The sequence below is a fragment of the Ranitomeya variabilis genome, chromosome 4 (assembly GCF_051348905.1).
Source record: "Ranitomeya variabilis isolate aRanVar5 chromosome 4, aRanVar5.hap1, whole genome shotgun sequence".
Lineage (NCBI taxonomy): Eukaryota > Metazoa > Chordata > Amphibia > Anura > Dendrobatidae > Ranitomeya > Ranitomeya variabilis.
Genome location: NC_135235.1, coordinates 379512083 through 379528224, shown reverse-complemented (window position 1 = coordinate 379528224; position 16142 = coordinate 379512083). Strand labels below are relative to the sequence as shown.

General features: G+C 42.2%; 1 protein-coding gene across 1 annotated transcript in view; it reads left to right on the top strand.

Annotated features, from left to right (window-relative positions):
• Nucleotides 1-13640, top strand: part of PAOX (polyamine oxidase) — a 69971-nt gene extending 56331 nt beyond the window's left edge. The window contains exons 6-7 of the mRNA XM_077250792.1: nt 7615-7772; nt 12231-13640. Coding sequence (XP_077106907.1) covers nt 7615-7772; nt 12231-12377 — 305 coding nt within the window. The 3' untranslated portion in view covers nt 12378-13640. The remainder of the gene's footprint in view (nt 1-7614; nt 7773-12230) is intronic.
• Nucleotides 13641-16142: the final 2502 nt, after the last annotated feature.

The following is a 16142-nucleotide window of genomic DNA, read 5'->3' as shown; positions in this document are numbered from 1 at the left end:
ATTTTTTTGTGAAAAAAGTTAAATGTTAATTTTTTTTTAAACATTCCAAAAATTCCTGTGAAGCACCTGAAGGGTTAATAAGCTGATGTAAAGAAGACATGTGGGAAATGTTACTTATTAAGCATTTTGTGTAACATATCTGTTTGATTTAAGGGCATGAAAATTCAAAGTTGGAAAATTGCGAAATTTTCAACATTTTTGCCAAATGTTCTTTTTTTTTCACAAATAAAAAGTCATATCAAAGAAATGTTACCACTATCATGAAGTACAATATGTTACGAGAAGACATTGTCAGACTCACCGGGATCCATGTAAGCTTTCCAGAGTTATAACCTCATAAAGGGACAGTGGTCAGAATTGTAAAAATTGGCCCGGTCATTAACGTGCAAACCACCCTTGGGGGGTAAAGGGGTTAAAGAATTGCATTTTTCACTGCTTTGTTTTTTTCAAACTTTTTGCAGTATTTTTCACCCATTGAAAGCAATGGTTGGTGCATAAACGTTGCAAAGACTAAGCAAAAAAACAAAGGTATCAGGTTTTACTGCGTTTTTGGTGCCAAAACCTTATAAAGTTTAATCAGATTTTTTTTTATGCACTAAACTTTATAAGCATGGACAAGAGACAAATTTAAACAACCTAACAAATTCTCATATTATAAATAATTACTTCCAAAATATCCTGCATAGAACATATGTTAACTAAAAAGTAAAGATCTATCCCATAACAAGGGTGTGCACCACATTTATAATCCTAGAGACATATCTGAATAGGATAGAAAATGAGAGATAAGGTTCAATGTCAAAAAATATAATTTCATAAAATTTATAATAGTAATCATAGTGTAAGCATGATGATAGAGTCCGCTAAAATTTAAACTGAGATTACAAGTATCTGAACAGTGTCAGCCCTGGCAATCCTAAGGCTATGTGCACACGTTCAGGATTTTTCGCTATAAAAACGCGATAAAACCGCGAAAAAAACACATACATTAAGCATCCTATTATTAGAATGCAATCCGCAATTTTTGTGCACATGTTGCGTTTTTTTCCGCGGCGGAACCGCATTCCGGAAAAAAACGCAGCATGTTCATTCTTTGTGCGGAATCGTGGGGATTTTGCACACATAGGAATGCATTGATCCACTTACTTTCTACATGTGGCTATGCCCACCATGCGGGAAGTAAGCGGATCATGTGCGTTTGGTACCCAGGGTGGAGGAGAGGAGACTCTCCTCAAGGCCCTTGGAACCATATAATTGTTAAAAAAAAAATAATAATAATTAAAATAATAAATCGTGATATTCTCACCTTCCGGCGTCCCTCGCAGCGTACCTGCTCCTCGCGATGCTTCCGTTCCCAGTAATGCATTGCGGCAATTCTGTGATGATGTTGGTCTCGCGAGACTGCTACGTCATCCGAGGTCATTGCCGCTAGGCATTATTGGAAACGGGAGCATCGCGAGGAGTGGGAACGCTGCGAGGGATGCTGGAAGGTGAGAATATCACGATTTATTATTTTTTTTATTATTTTTAACACTAGATCTTTTTACTATTGTTGCTGCTGCAAGTAACGAGTATATTCGCTCATCACTACATAAGACCTGTGATCCAGCGGTGTCCATCTTTTTAGTAATACATAAAAGCGCAGTCAGCCAGTTTTGTGCACCTCTGAAAAGAAGGACACCGCTGAACAGAGGCCAGACGGAGTCCAGAGTAACTCTGCTGCCTCATTATAGTGAATGGATTGGGGGTTTCATCTGTGGTTTTTCAACAAATATAGGGTACCTATGTACATTGGAAAAATTGGACAACAAATTTTGGCATCCCTTTTCTCCTGTTACATTTGTGAAAATTTCAAAAAATGGGGCTGAAACAACATTTTTGTTGGGAAAATGTGTTTTTTGATTTTACGGCTCAACATTATAAAATTCTGTGAAGCCCTTGAGGTTTCAAGGTGCTCACCACACATCTAGATAATGTCATTGAGGGGTCTAGTTTCCAAAATGGGGTAATTTGTGGGGGGTTCTACTGTTTAGGCACCTCAGGAGCTCTCCAAACGCGACATGGCGTCGGCTTTTGATTCAAGCCAATTTTGTATTCCAGAAGTCAAATGGCGCTCCGTCCCTTCCAAGCCCTTATGTGCGCTCAAACAATAGTTTTACTCCACATATGTGGTATCGGCGTACTCAGGAGAAATCGCACAACAAATTTTATGGTGCATTTTCTTCTGTTACCCTTGTGAAAATGGAAAATATGGCGATAAAGAAACGTTTTTTGGGGAAAAAGTGAAATGTAAATTTTTTCCTTCCACATTCCATTAATTTTTGGGAAGCACCTGTCACGGGGAGACTAGGTGGGCAAGAGCTAATAACCCGGGCCCCTGCAATTTCCCTCAGACTAGGGAAATCCTGACTGACCCTCTACCTAGAGTTTACACTAATGATGTGCATGTCTAGGCCTCGACCCTCGCCCTGTCTCCTGTTTCAAACCTAGGCTGAAACCACCACCCACCACCCAGTGAAAAGATCATATACCAATACCCACAGTAAGCACAGACAAGGATAACGGAAAATATACACCACGCCGCAGTCACTCAGGAATACACTATAAATGCGCAGGGCAAAATAAATACAAATATAGGAAGGAGTAAATAAGACAAAGGGAAATACACCACCAGCAACGATACTCCAACTACTAGCTCACCACTCCAGACCGAGATAACAACGCACAAGACAGAAGCTATAATCGGCGACGCCCTATGTTCAGGAAAACCATTTGAAGGCAATGGGCATGGCCCAGCTTCCAATCCGAGCATCAGGTAAATTAACCCCGGACCAGCTAGATAAAATCTAGCCGACGCCAATGAGCACATAGTGGTCAAAAGCGGAATTACCGCTGTCTGTCGAACGACCTGGTCTGAACAGCGTCCGACATGACAGCACCTGAAGGGTTAATAAACTTCTTGAATGTGGTTTTGAGCACCTTGAGGGGTGCCATTTTTAGAATGGTGTCACTTTTTGGTTTTTTGTGTCATATGGGCCCCTCAAAGTCACTTCAAATGTGATGTGGTGCCTAAAAAAAATGGTTTTGTAAATTTTATGGAAAAATGAGAAATTATTGATCAACTTTTAACCCTTATAACTTCGTAACAAAAAAATATGTTTCCAAAATTGTTCTGATGTAAAGTAAACATGTGGGAAATGTTATTTATTAACTGTTTTCCGATATTTTCAGAAATGAACACAAGTCATATTGAAATTTTTTTACCACTATCATGAAGTACAATATGTCTCAAAAAAACAATCTCAGAATCGGTGAGATACGTTGAAGCGTTGCAGAGTTATAACCTCATAAAGTGACAGTGGTATTTATCAAAAAAATGTCAAAGGTTATTGTACAAAAAATTAGAGATAAGAGAACTCGAGGCTGTAATGCAGCTAGGTCCAGCAAAAATAAATTCGTTTTACTGTCCTATAGATCAGCTGCATTGAGGCTACCAGATCCTCATAGTGATAATGGCCATTTGTTTTTTAGTCAAAAATGAGTGTAACAGGAAAGTTTCCGACACCCATAAATGCAGGCCACAGCATGAATGAACCGCCTAACAAATCGATAGCAAAAGGTAGCAACCGATATCTGTCTCAGAGAATGCAGTGCTGTTGGGGTGCATGTACTCCTGTGCAGTTATAGTAGCAGCATTACACCAAAATGTATAGAGAGCAGCAACACATCAGCGGGCTGACACTGTTTAGATACCTGAAGTCTCAATTTAATTTTTAACGGACTCTATCATCATGTTATCATCATCACACTATCATTACTATTATAAATTTAATACAATTATATTTTTTGACATTGAAGCTTATCTCTCGTTTTCTATCCAATTCAGATCTGTCTCTATTAATGTGGTCGACATTGTCCCGGTTATCACCCTTGTTATGAGATGGATCTTTCCTTTTTGGTTAAAAAAAAAGAGACAATTGTTCCTGGAAAAAAAATGCAGCAAAAACTAAGCAAAACCTTCTTTTTATAAGCAGCTTAAACTTGGCATAAAAAAACGCTGCAAAAATACAACGTGTGACCAAAGCCTTAAGGTACCTTCACATTAAGCGACGCTGCAGCGATATCGACAACGATGCCGATCGCTGCAGCGTCGCTGTGTGGTCGCTGGAGAGCTGTCACACAGACAGCTCTCCAGCGACCAACGATGCCGAAGTCCCCTGGTAAGCAGGGTAAACATCGGGTTACTAAGCGCAGGGCCGCGCTTAGTAACCTGATGTTTACCCTGGTTACCAGTGTAAATGTAAAAGAAAACAAACAGTACATACTTACATTCCGGTGTCAGTAACGTCCCCCGGCGTCTGCTTCTTGCACTGACTGTGAGTGCCGGCCGTAAGGCACAGCACAGCGGTGACGTCACCGCTGTGCTCTGCTTTTACTTTGCGGCCAGCACTCAGTCAGTGCGGGAAGCGGACGCCGGGGGACGTGTGACAGACACCGGAATGTGAGTATGTACTGTTTGGTTTTTTTTACATTTACAATGGTAACCAGGGTAAACATCGGGTTACTAAGCGTGACCCTGCGCTTAGTAACCCGATATTTACCCTTGTTACCATTGTAAAACATTGCTGGCATCGTTGCTTTTGCTGTCAAACACGACGATACACGCCGATCTGACGACCAAATAAAGTTCTGAACTTTCAGCAACGACCAGCGATATCACAGCAGGATCCAGATCGCTGCTGCGTGTCAAACACAACGATATCGCTATCCAGGACGCTGCAACGTCACGGATCGCTATCGTTATCGTTGCAAAGTCGCTTAGTGTGAAGGTACCTTTACTTCCAGCCTGTGTCTGTTTGCTTTGCTATCTGGAGGGGTTTGTTTCACAGTAGTGTAACATTGGAAAGAATAAATAAGAAACTACAAAACAATGGCAAAAAATAACTTTTTTCTTAGTGCCCCCATTAAATAACATTAAAATATAATACACTATGTCTGCATAAAACAAGGCCTCGTACAACTAAGTAAGTGGAAAAATAAAAATGTTATACAGATAAACAAAAAAAACAAATCTTATTACAGAAGAAGCAGAGATATTATTATGGCAGAGACAGTTTATTTGTTTAATTGTCAAAACTATAACCGTAATAAATAATAATAATTTTATTTATATAGCGCCAACATACTCCGCAGCGCTTTACATTATAGAGGGGATTTGTACAGACATAGACATTACAGGATAACAATAAACACAGATCAAAACAGATACCAAGAGGAGCGAGGGCCCTGCTTGCAAGCTTACAAACTATGAGGAAAAGGGGAGACACGAGAGGTGGATGGTAACAATTGCTTTTGTTGTTCGGACCAGCCATAGTGTAAGAATCAGGTGTTCATGTAAAGCTGCATGAACCAGTTAACAGCCTAAATATGTAACACTACAGACACAAAGGGCTATTAAATGCATACAGTGTATGAGAACATGATACGAGGAACCTGATTGTGGTTTAAGTTTTTTGAATGGGCCACGCAGGGATAATTAGGTTAATGCGTTGAGGCGGTAGGCCAGTCTGAACAAATGCCTTTTTAGGGCACGCTTAAAGCTGTGGGGATTGGGGATTAATTGTATTAACCTGGGTAGTGCATTCCAAAGAATTGGCGCGGCACGTGAAAAGTCTTGGAGACCGGAGTGAGAGGTTCTGATTATTGAGGATGTTAACCTCAGGTCATTAGCAAAACGGAGAGCACGGGTGGTAGGCTGAGACCAGGGAGGAGATGTAGGGTGGTGCTGAGCAATGGAGTGCTTTGTGAATACTGTATTCTGGAATGGATGGGTAACCAGTGTAATGACTGGCACAAGGTAGAGGCACCGGTATAACGATTGGCGAGGAATATGATCCTGGCTGCAGCATTCAGGACAGATTGGAGAGGGGAGAGTTTGGTAAGAGGGAGGCCGATTTGTAGAGAGTTACAATAGTCCAGACGAGAATGAATAAGTGAAATAGCAAGAGTTTTTGCAGAGTCGAAAGTAAGAAAAGGGCGGATTCTAGAAGTGTTTTTGAGATGCAGATAACAAGAGCGAGAAAGTGATCGGATGTGGGAGGTGAATGAAAGCTCGGGATCAAGTATGACCTCAAGGCAGTGGGCATGTTGCTTGGGAGTAATGGTGGAACCACACACGGAGATGGCAATGTTTGGAAAAGGTAGGTTAGTAGAGGGAGAGAACACGAGGAGTTTAGTTTTTGACAGGGTCAGTTTCAGATAGAGGGAGGACATGATGTTAGTGACAGCAGTAAGACAATTACTGGTGTTTTCTAGAAAGGCAGGCGTGATATTAGGACCAGAAGTGTATAATTGGGTGTCATCAGCATAGAGATGGTACTGGAAATCGAATCTGCTGACTGTTTATCCAATAGGGGCAGTATACAAAGAGAAGAGGAGGGGGCCTAGGACTGATCCTTGAGGAACCCTAACAGTAAGGGGAAGGTGAGAGAAGGAGGAACCAGCAAAAGATACAGTGAAGGAGCGGTCAGAGAGATAGGAGAAGAACCAGGAGAGAACGGTGTCCTTGATGCCGATGGAGTGTGGAGTGGAGTGAGGAGGAGCTGGTGATCCACAATATCGAATGCTGCGGAGAGATCCAAGAGAATTAGCATGGAGTAGTGACCATTACATTTAGCTGTTAGTAGATCATTAGAGACTTTAGTGAGGGCGGTTTCAGTAGAGTGTAAAGAGCGGAAACCAGATTGAAGAGGGTCAAGAAGAGAGTTATCTGAGGGATAGCAGATAAGACGTGAGTGGACCAGGCATTCGTGGAGTTTAGAGATGAAGGGAAGATTCGAGACAGGTCTATAATTAGCGGCACAGTTTTGGTCGAGGGATGGTTTTTTAAGTAATGGATGAATGATGGCATGATTAAATGAGGAGGGAAAGATACCGGAAGAGAGGTTGAATATTGTTGTTAGGTGAGAGGTGACAGCAGGGGAAAGGGACTGGAGGAGATGTGACAGAATGGGGTCACTGGTGCAACTGGTCGGGCGAGAAGGTGCAAGGAGCCTGATTACTTCTTCTTCTGTAACTGGTTCAAAGTCAGAGAGTGAACTAGATGCAATGGGGGAGAGAGGACAGTGCATGGTATGAAGGGATTGGGAGATAATTTCCTGTCGGATGTGGTCAATTTTTTCTTTGAAGTAATTGGCCAGATCGTCAGTGCGGAGATCAGTGGTTTGGGCTTGCGCTCTTGGGTTGAGTAGGGAATGAAAAGTGTCAAAGAGACGTTAAGGGTATGTGTCCACGTTCAGGATTGCATCAGGATTTGGTCAGGATTTTCCATCAGTATTTGTAAGCCAAAACCAGGAGTGGGTGATAAATGCAGAAGTGGAGCATATGCTTCTGTTATACTTTTCCTCTAATTGTTCCACTCCTGGTTTTGGCTTAGAAATACTGATGGAAAATCCTGACCAAATCCTGATGCAATCCTGAACGTGGACACATACCCTTAGGGTTGTTGGACAGTGAGGTGATGAGGGTGTTGAAATAGGTTTGTTTGGAGAGGTGAAGGACAGAGTTGTATGTTTTAAGCATGAATAATGAATAATGTTTTCTAACTTCCCCTAGGAAATCCTGACCTGCCTCCACCAATCAGCTTTCTGCGTTCTCAGTGGCACAGCCAGCCATATACTGGTGGCTCGTACAGCTACGTAGCAGTGGGCACTTCTGGCATTGATGTGGACAATCTAGCAGAGCCACTACCCACAAACAATGAAGCTCTGAAGGTAAACTGTAGTTTTCTGCCACACTTATTCATATCTGAAATGTACTGTAATAAAAAATAAGAATACAAAAACTGCCAACAGAGACATTTTTAGCTTTTTCTGTTTTTTTGTCTAGCAAGTTGCTTCTGATTTATATCAGGCCGCTGAAAATAATGATTCTAATATACTTTGTTAAAAGTGCTAAATTATGTGCATGAGCGTTGCCTTTCCTAGTTAAAAAAGCTGCATACAAACGCACTTTTTGCCACAATGCGTGCATAAACCAATAAAGTAAAACGAATGGAGGTATGTATGCGTTACAATTAACTACTGCTGAAGGAAGCCTAACTTTGCTTCTGTGTATCCAAGGTCTGATGTGCCCTCCTTGGTTTTTCCTATGGATAGGGAGAGGAGGCAGTTTGGCTTATCCTGGATTCTCCCTAGGTAATGTGTCAGCTGTCCTGGGTTCGATCCTTCACCGATTGAGCAGACAGCGTGCCGGCCGGTCACATCTGTCCTCACACTAGTTTGCGGGAGTCTACTGTCCTTTGTGCCTGGGTGACGGCACTTGAGGCGCAAACTCTCCTTCAAATAAGGAAGAGAAGCATTCGGGTAATCATTTAACACTTTTCAGAGGTTTCAACCTCCTTCATCAGGGATTACAGGGATTACATGAACAAGAGCAGGCAGATCTTTTATAGGTCCGAATGTCCAGTTATTGGTGCAATACAAAACCATGCAATTAAAAGACAAATAGTTCAATTTCGCTGTTTAGACCATATGGTCTTAATGAATTTAGTAGAAATATCCATTTGCTTTCTTTTCTTGACATATTGTAAATGGAATTTCCCCCCTCTCCAATGTCCTTCAACATATTCTGTGTCCCAAAATTTACTCCCTGTTAGTTGGCCATTATGTGCTGTTTTATAACGATAGGATAGTTGATGTCCACTAAACTGTAGTTTGATATTATAAAGGTGTTCCTTCATTCTCACCTTCAATTCACTCTTTGTTCTCCCTACCTAAAGTTTCAATTTCAAGGACATTGTATGCAATATACTATTCGTTTAGTGTGGCACGTTATATGTGTTTTAATAGTAAATGTCTCATCAGAGCCCAAAAAGGTGAATATGGGGTTATGATTTCTCCTTGCCTTACACATTTCAAATATTTTGCAAGGAAAAAAACCCTTTTTCTCTACTATGCACTAGCTTTGTATATAGAAAGGCGAACAATCTGAATATGAATTGAGGGTGAGAATGAAGGAACACCTTTATAACATCAAACTACAGTTTAGTGGACATCCATTGTCTTATCATTATGAAACAGCACATAAAGGCCAACCTACAGGGAGTAAATGTTGGGGTATAGAATATATTGAAGAACCAAGGAGGGCACGTCAGATCTTGGATACACAGAAGCAAAGGTAGGCTTCCTTCAGCAGTAGTTAATTGTAGCTCTAAAGGTGCATAAAGCCTTATCAACTTGTTTGGAATGCCTTTTTTTTAAAGTACCGCTTTACCCTGGCACTTAAAAGTGAATCCACATTTGTCGTATAGTCACAATGCCTAGTGCCCTCATTTTTTTCCCACTCCTTCTTCCAGTTCTTCTGTATCCAACATGGCCACCACATTTTCATAGGGAGCAGTGGTAAGTCTGTGTCAATGCCTACACAGCATAGGAAAGACTGCACCAGGCTCCAGGGTTACTTTAATACTGCAAGAGAGATTTTACCAGGTTGAAGTTCCCTAATGAGACTAACAAATACAGTGAATAGTGAAAACTGTTTTTTTTTTTTTTTAAATCACCCCCTTTCTCGCCCCTTAAAAATAAATAAAAAAATACACTTGTTATTGTTATGTCCATAAAGTTTCATCTATCAAAATATTATAAACACTGTTGAAGGAAAGAGCGCAAATAGTGTGTTATCTGAGAAGGTTAAAAGGTTAATCCATAGGATTGCACTCGCCAGATATGGTTAAATTGAAGCATTGAAAAGATTCGCTGCAGCAGATCCACAAGTCCAGGAGAGACCAGTCGTTTAGATACAGATTGGGAAAATTGTGGTAAATATCTGCGCTGCTGAATCACTAAAATTCCAGAATTATTAGTATATGTGGCTTCATCATTCTATGCGTTTCAGAGTTCAAGACTCCTTCATCAGGAAACACCACAGGAACTGGTATACCACAGGAGGTATTTACCACACTTATCCCAATCTGCATCTAAACGACTGATCTATCAAAATATAACATTAATGACTCCAATCTGTAAACTCTGTACAGCCAACTACGTCTTGGCTGTCAGCCTCAACTGCCTCTACAGCCGAAATTATGTTTGACAAAGCTCACTTTATTCCATCTACATCAGTATAATCAATAGCTCCGTAAGCACATTTGCCTCAATCCTGTTTTGCGGGGTTTCAGCCATAAGCCTCAACAGAGCCACTGAACGTATGCTTATGCGCACAGTGTGAGGGCAGGGCCCACTTTTATCCTGACTGTGGCACACATAGTGTGAAGGCAGGACCCACTTTTATCCTGACTGTGGCGCACATAGTGTGAGGGCAGGACCCACTTTTATCCTGACTGTGCAGCACATAGTGTGAGGACAGGACCCACTTTTATCCTGACTGTGCCGCACATATTGTGGAGGCAGTACCCACTTTTATACTGACTGTGGCGCACATAGTGTGAGGGTAGGACTCGCTTATATCTTGACTTTGGTGCACATAGTGAGAGGGCAGTACCCACTTTTATCCTGACTGTGGCGCACATATTGAGAGGGCAGGACCCACTTTTATCCTGACTGAGCAGCACATACTGTGGGGGCTGGACCCACTTTTATCCTGACTGTGGCGCATATAGGGTGGGAGCAGGACCCACTTTTATCCTGACTGTGGCGCACATAGTGTGGGGGCAGGACCCGCTTTTATCCTGACTGTGGCGCACATAGTGTGAGGGCAGGACTCGCCTTTATCCTGACTGTGGCCCACATAGTGTGGGGGCAGGACTCACTTTTATCCTGATTGTGGCGCACATAGTGTGGGGGCAGGACCCACTTTCATCCTGACTGTGGTGCACATAGTGTGAGGGCAGGACTCGCCTTTATCCTGACTGTGGTGCACATAGTGTGAGGGCAGGACCCACTTTTATCCTGACTGTGGCGCACATAGTGTGAGGGCAGGACCCACTTTTATCCTGACTGTGGCACACATAGTGTGAGGGCAGGACCCACTTTTATCCTGACTGTGGCGCACATAGTGTGGGGGCAGGACCCACTTTTATCCTGACTGTGGTGCACATAGTGTGAGGGCAGAACCCACTTTTATCCTGACTGGCGCACATAGTGTGAGGGCAGGACCCACTTTTATCCTGACTGTGGCACACATAGTGTGGGGGCAGGACTCGCCTTTATCCTGACTGTGGCGCACATAGTGTGGGGGCAGGACCCACTTTTATCCTGACTGTGGCGCACATAGTGTGAGGGCAGGACCCACTTTTATCCTGACTGTGGCACACATAGTGTGAGGGCAGGACCCACTTTTATCCTGACTGTGGCGCACATAGTGTGGGGGCAGGACCCACTTTTATCCTGACTGTGGTGCACATAGTGTGAGGGCAGAACCCACTTTTATCCTGACTGGCGCACATAGTGTGAGGGCAGGACCCACTTTTATCCTGACTGTGGCACACATAGTGTGGGGGCAGGACTCGCCTTTATCCTGACTGTGGCGCACATAGTGTGGGGGCAGGACCCGCTTTTATCCTGACTGTGGCACACATAGTGTGAGGGCAGGACCCACTTTTATCCTGACTGTGGCGCACATAGTGTGGGGGCAGGACCCACTTTTATCCTGACTGTGGCGCACATAGCGTGAGGGCAGGACCCACTTTTATCCTGACTGTGGCGCACATAGTGTAGGAGCAGGACTCGATCTGTGAACATAGCATTATGAGGTTTATATATTCAAGTTCCCACTTGTCTGAAGTGATAACTTGCTTTTTACCAGGAGTGTGAGTAAACAGAGCATTTGAAAGGAGTGATGGTCCGATATATGCGCTGTCACTCTATTCACTTTCTATGGACTGTCAGTGATATCTCCCTGCTCTTTTTAGCTTACCTCCACATGCAGGGACTTAGCTTTGTTCAAAGGTTGGGACCATTTGCAATTAGCAAGTTGTCACCTTACAGATAATAATTTCCGTTCATAGTTCAACCAGTATAGAGAGTAAAGCATAATCATAATACTGTGGATGTTTCTTGTTTGTCCAGGGATTTGTCATCCTTTATCATTGCTAACTCAGCTGTTTATTTTTTTACATTTACTTTCCTGACCAATTTCTGCTATTCTGTTGCAATATGTCATGACGGTTTAAAGCTAAAACCGCTCACTAATATTGGCGAGAGTTGCATACTTTGCATTGTTCCATGCGACTCAATGTGCTGACAACCAAATTACCTTCACTTCTTCTTTAGCCATTGCAGATTCTTTTTGCTGGAGAAGCCACAGAAAGAAACTTCTATTCGACAACTCACGGAGCCCTCATGTCTGGATGGAGGGAGGCACAGCGTTTGATTGACCGATATCCAGGGCAGGGGGTCACTGTTAGACCTAAGCTCTAAAGAAACAACTCACTGTGGAACTGCACCAATGTTTTATTATTTTAACAACAAAAATAAAAACATGCATTGGTTCGGCGAAGCAAGAAAAAAATACAGTTTACTATGTTAAGTATGTGCTATACTTGGGTAAATGCATATAAACCCAATAAATCCCTCCAGATTACTAATGGTATCATAGAAACAGAAGAAACGTGTAACCGTAGATTGAAAACTAGAGGTTTACTTTACATAAGGCATTATTGTGTAATCTGATATGTCCTCAATTGCTTAAAGGGAGTTTTTCACCCCAAATTCAAAGTTAACCAAAATAAGTGATGTTTGCATTATATGTTTCATTGTTGTAGTTTAGTTTGAAAACTGTTTATATTCCATGTGCAAATGAGGGGGCCTCGGTGCACCCTTGGCGTGGCAAGAGCTCAATGCATCGTAACCCAACCAAGTTGCTTACTGAGTAGTTCCCTGACTCTGATTGGCCAGAGCAAGCTCTGCCTGGACCCTAATCGTGAGCTAGTCCTTCCCTCACACTATGTGCACCACAGTCCGGATAAAAGTGGGTCCTGCTGTTACACTGTGCCGCGCACAATCAGCACCGCTGTTAGGGTTCAGTCAGTGCGTGCTCTGGCCAAGCGTGCACTGTCAACCAGTGACAGGAAACCATGCTGTATGCAAAGTGAAGGGGCGTAGCGGAGCACTGAGCTCTTGCTACGCCAAGGGTGCACCACAGCATCCTCATTTGCATATCAAATATGAGAAGTTTTCAAACTAATTACAAGAATGAATTGTATACTGCTAATATTTTTATAGGGGCTAAGTGCCTTATTTAATTAGTTTAGTTTACATTTTGCAGGTGACAGATTCCCTTGTCCCACCATAAAGAATAAATTTAGTAAAGCAAAAAAGGTGGAGATAAATGGTTTTGTAATTTACAGTTATTAAAAATTATGCTTCGCTCAAAAAAAAAAAAATAGCAAGCCATGCTTACATCTGCTGAAGTATGCTCCCTGGTTCCCCCTGGAGTTATGACGTCTGCAAACTTTGGTTAAATGTATTGTTTTTGGTGGCACAATCCCTTTAACAGTGCTGTCTACCAGCGCTCTCATAACATTATGTCATGTGAGTGCTGCAGACTGTCTGAAACTATCATTTTAATCAGCATCCGCATGTTGGTGGGCCAACCCCTTTAAGAGCTGCACAGTAGCAAGGGACACTTCCATTTACCAGTTACTATTTTTCATTCTGAATTTAATAAAAACATTAATTGAGTCTTTTCTTCTCATTGCATACTATTTTTTTTTTTATAAATAAATACTTTTATAAAAATTTTAAAGGTCATTAAGTTCTACTTTGAAACTTAGAACTCCAAGATTATTTTCAATAAATGAATAAATTATTCTGACTATACAATTTAATGAATAGGCTAACACTACACATTACTTTCATATGGAACTGAAGTCATTAATCCTAACTAGTGGTGATCGAGCAGTAAACTGCTGAAGTGCTCAGTACTCGAAACAAGCAGGTTGAACTCTCGGATGACATACACACACTTCTAGAGATATTGGATCCCTGTACAGGAAGGTACGATAGTCTGAATTTAAAAAGATTTTTTACCAAAGTTTATTTATCAAATTCATTTTAACCCCTTCATGCCGCAGCCCTTTTTCGTTTTTGCGTTTTCGTTTTTCGCTCCCCTCCTTCCCAGAGCCATAACGTTTTTTTTTTCCATCAATATGGCCATGTGAGGGCTTATTTTTTGCAGGACGAGTTGTACTTTTGAACGACACCATTGGTTTTACCATGTCTTGTACTAGAAAACTGGAAAAAAATTCCACGTGTGGTGAAATTGCAAAAATGTGCAATCCCACACTTGTTTTTTGTTTGGCTTTTTTGCTAGGTTCACTACATGCTAAAACTGACCTGCCACTGTGATTCTCTACGTCATTACGAGTTCATAGACACCTAACATGTCTAGGTTATTTTTTATCTAAGTGGTGAAAAATTTTGCTAAAAATAAAAAATTGCGCCATTTTCCGATAGCCGTAGCATCTCCATTTTTCTTGATCTGGGGTCAGGTGAGGGCTTATTTTTTGCGTGCCGAGCTGACATTTTTAATGATACTACATTTGTGCAGATACGTTCTTTTGATCGCCCGTTATTGCATTTTAATTCAATGTCGTGGCGACCAAAAAAACCTAATTCTGGCGTTTCAAATTTTTTTCTCGCTACGCTGTTTAGCAATCAGGTTAATGCTTTTTTTATTGATAGATCGGGCGATTCTGAACGTGGTGATACAAAATATGTGTAGGTTTGATTTTTTATTGTTTTATTTTGGATGGGGCAAAAGGAGGGTGATTTAAACTTTCATTTTTTTTATTTTTTTCATATTTTTTAAAACATTTTTTTTTTAACTTTCGCCACGCTTCAATAGCCTCCATGGGAGGCTAGAAACTGGCACAACTCAATTGGCTCAGCTACATAGCAGCGATCATTAGATCGCTGCTATGTAGCTGAATTGCAGGCTTGCTATGAGCGCCGACCACAGGGTGGCGCTCACAGCAGGCCGGCATCAGTAACCATAGAGCTCTCAAGGACCTCTATGGTTACTATCCTGACACATCGCTGACCCCCAATCATGTGACGGGGGTCGGCGATGCGCTCATTTCCGGCCGCGCGGCCGGAAGCGGTAGTTAAATGCCGCTGTCAGCATTTGACAGCGGCATTTAACTGGTTAATAGCAGCAGGTGGATCTCGATTCCACCTGCCGCTATTGCGTGTACATGTCAGCTGTACAAAACAGCTGACATGTCTCGACTTTGATGTGGGCTCAGCGCCGGAGCCCACATCAAAGGGGGAGGCACGACATGCGCCGTACTAGTACGGGGCATGTCGTGAAGGAGTTAAAAAAGTCGTATAAAAGATAAAGCATGAGATAACACCAAAAAACAGCCCCGAGACAACCAATGTCTTGTATAACATTGATAGTTGCAAACAATAGTACTTCAATAGTTCATAAATTGGCAATTCTATGATTTCATGTTGTTCAGAAAAAAATTGAAAGTTGTCGTAAAGTGCAATGAGTGCAAATCTAGACAGGAATAGATGTTGTCAAATGGTTTACAAAGTGTAAAAAATGCTATGTGCATGGTATGGAGAGGAAACAACGCTAGGGTACTGAGTATCATTGTAATGAGTATAAGTGCCTTTATTTACCAGGACCCTGTGGGGATTCCATAGTAGTAGTGTTTCTGTCCAACATGGGGAAATAGAGCACAAAGAATAGTAGTAATGTGATAAAGAGCTTGCCAGATGCAACTTACTGTGGTGCAGAGTAGAGAAGGACTGCTCGGGCTGCCACCCCGATGATGCCGTTTCGCCTTAGCTTCTTCTCAATGGGAGTGTCAAGAAATGTTGTGCTAAAGAGCTCCTTGGAGTGTCCTAATGTGGGATCACTAGTCTTTTGGGACTCAACATGGTGGGAGGAAGGAGGATCTGGACTTTAGACTGGTATAACTAGACGGTGTAGAAGACTGTGTGGTGCTGCCAAGCCTACTGGAAGCATTATCTGTTATCCAACCTACTAATGGTTCGCACTGCTCTGGCTTCAGAAGTGGTGTCTTGCGCCCCCTGCAAAGTGGGACAGGAATTTGTGTGTTGTGGCTGGGCGTGTTTCAGTGCTCCAGTGAAGCAAGGCCGGGGCACACGTATCTGTGTTTGCTATGGGCCATAACTGAGTTCTGATTGCCCCGCAACCCGTTTTCTAAGCGG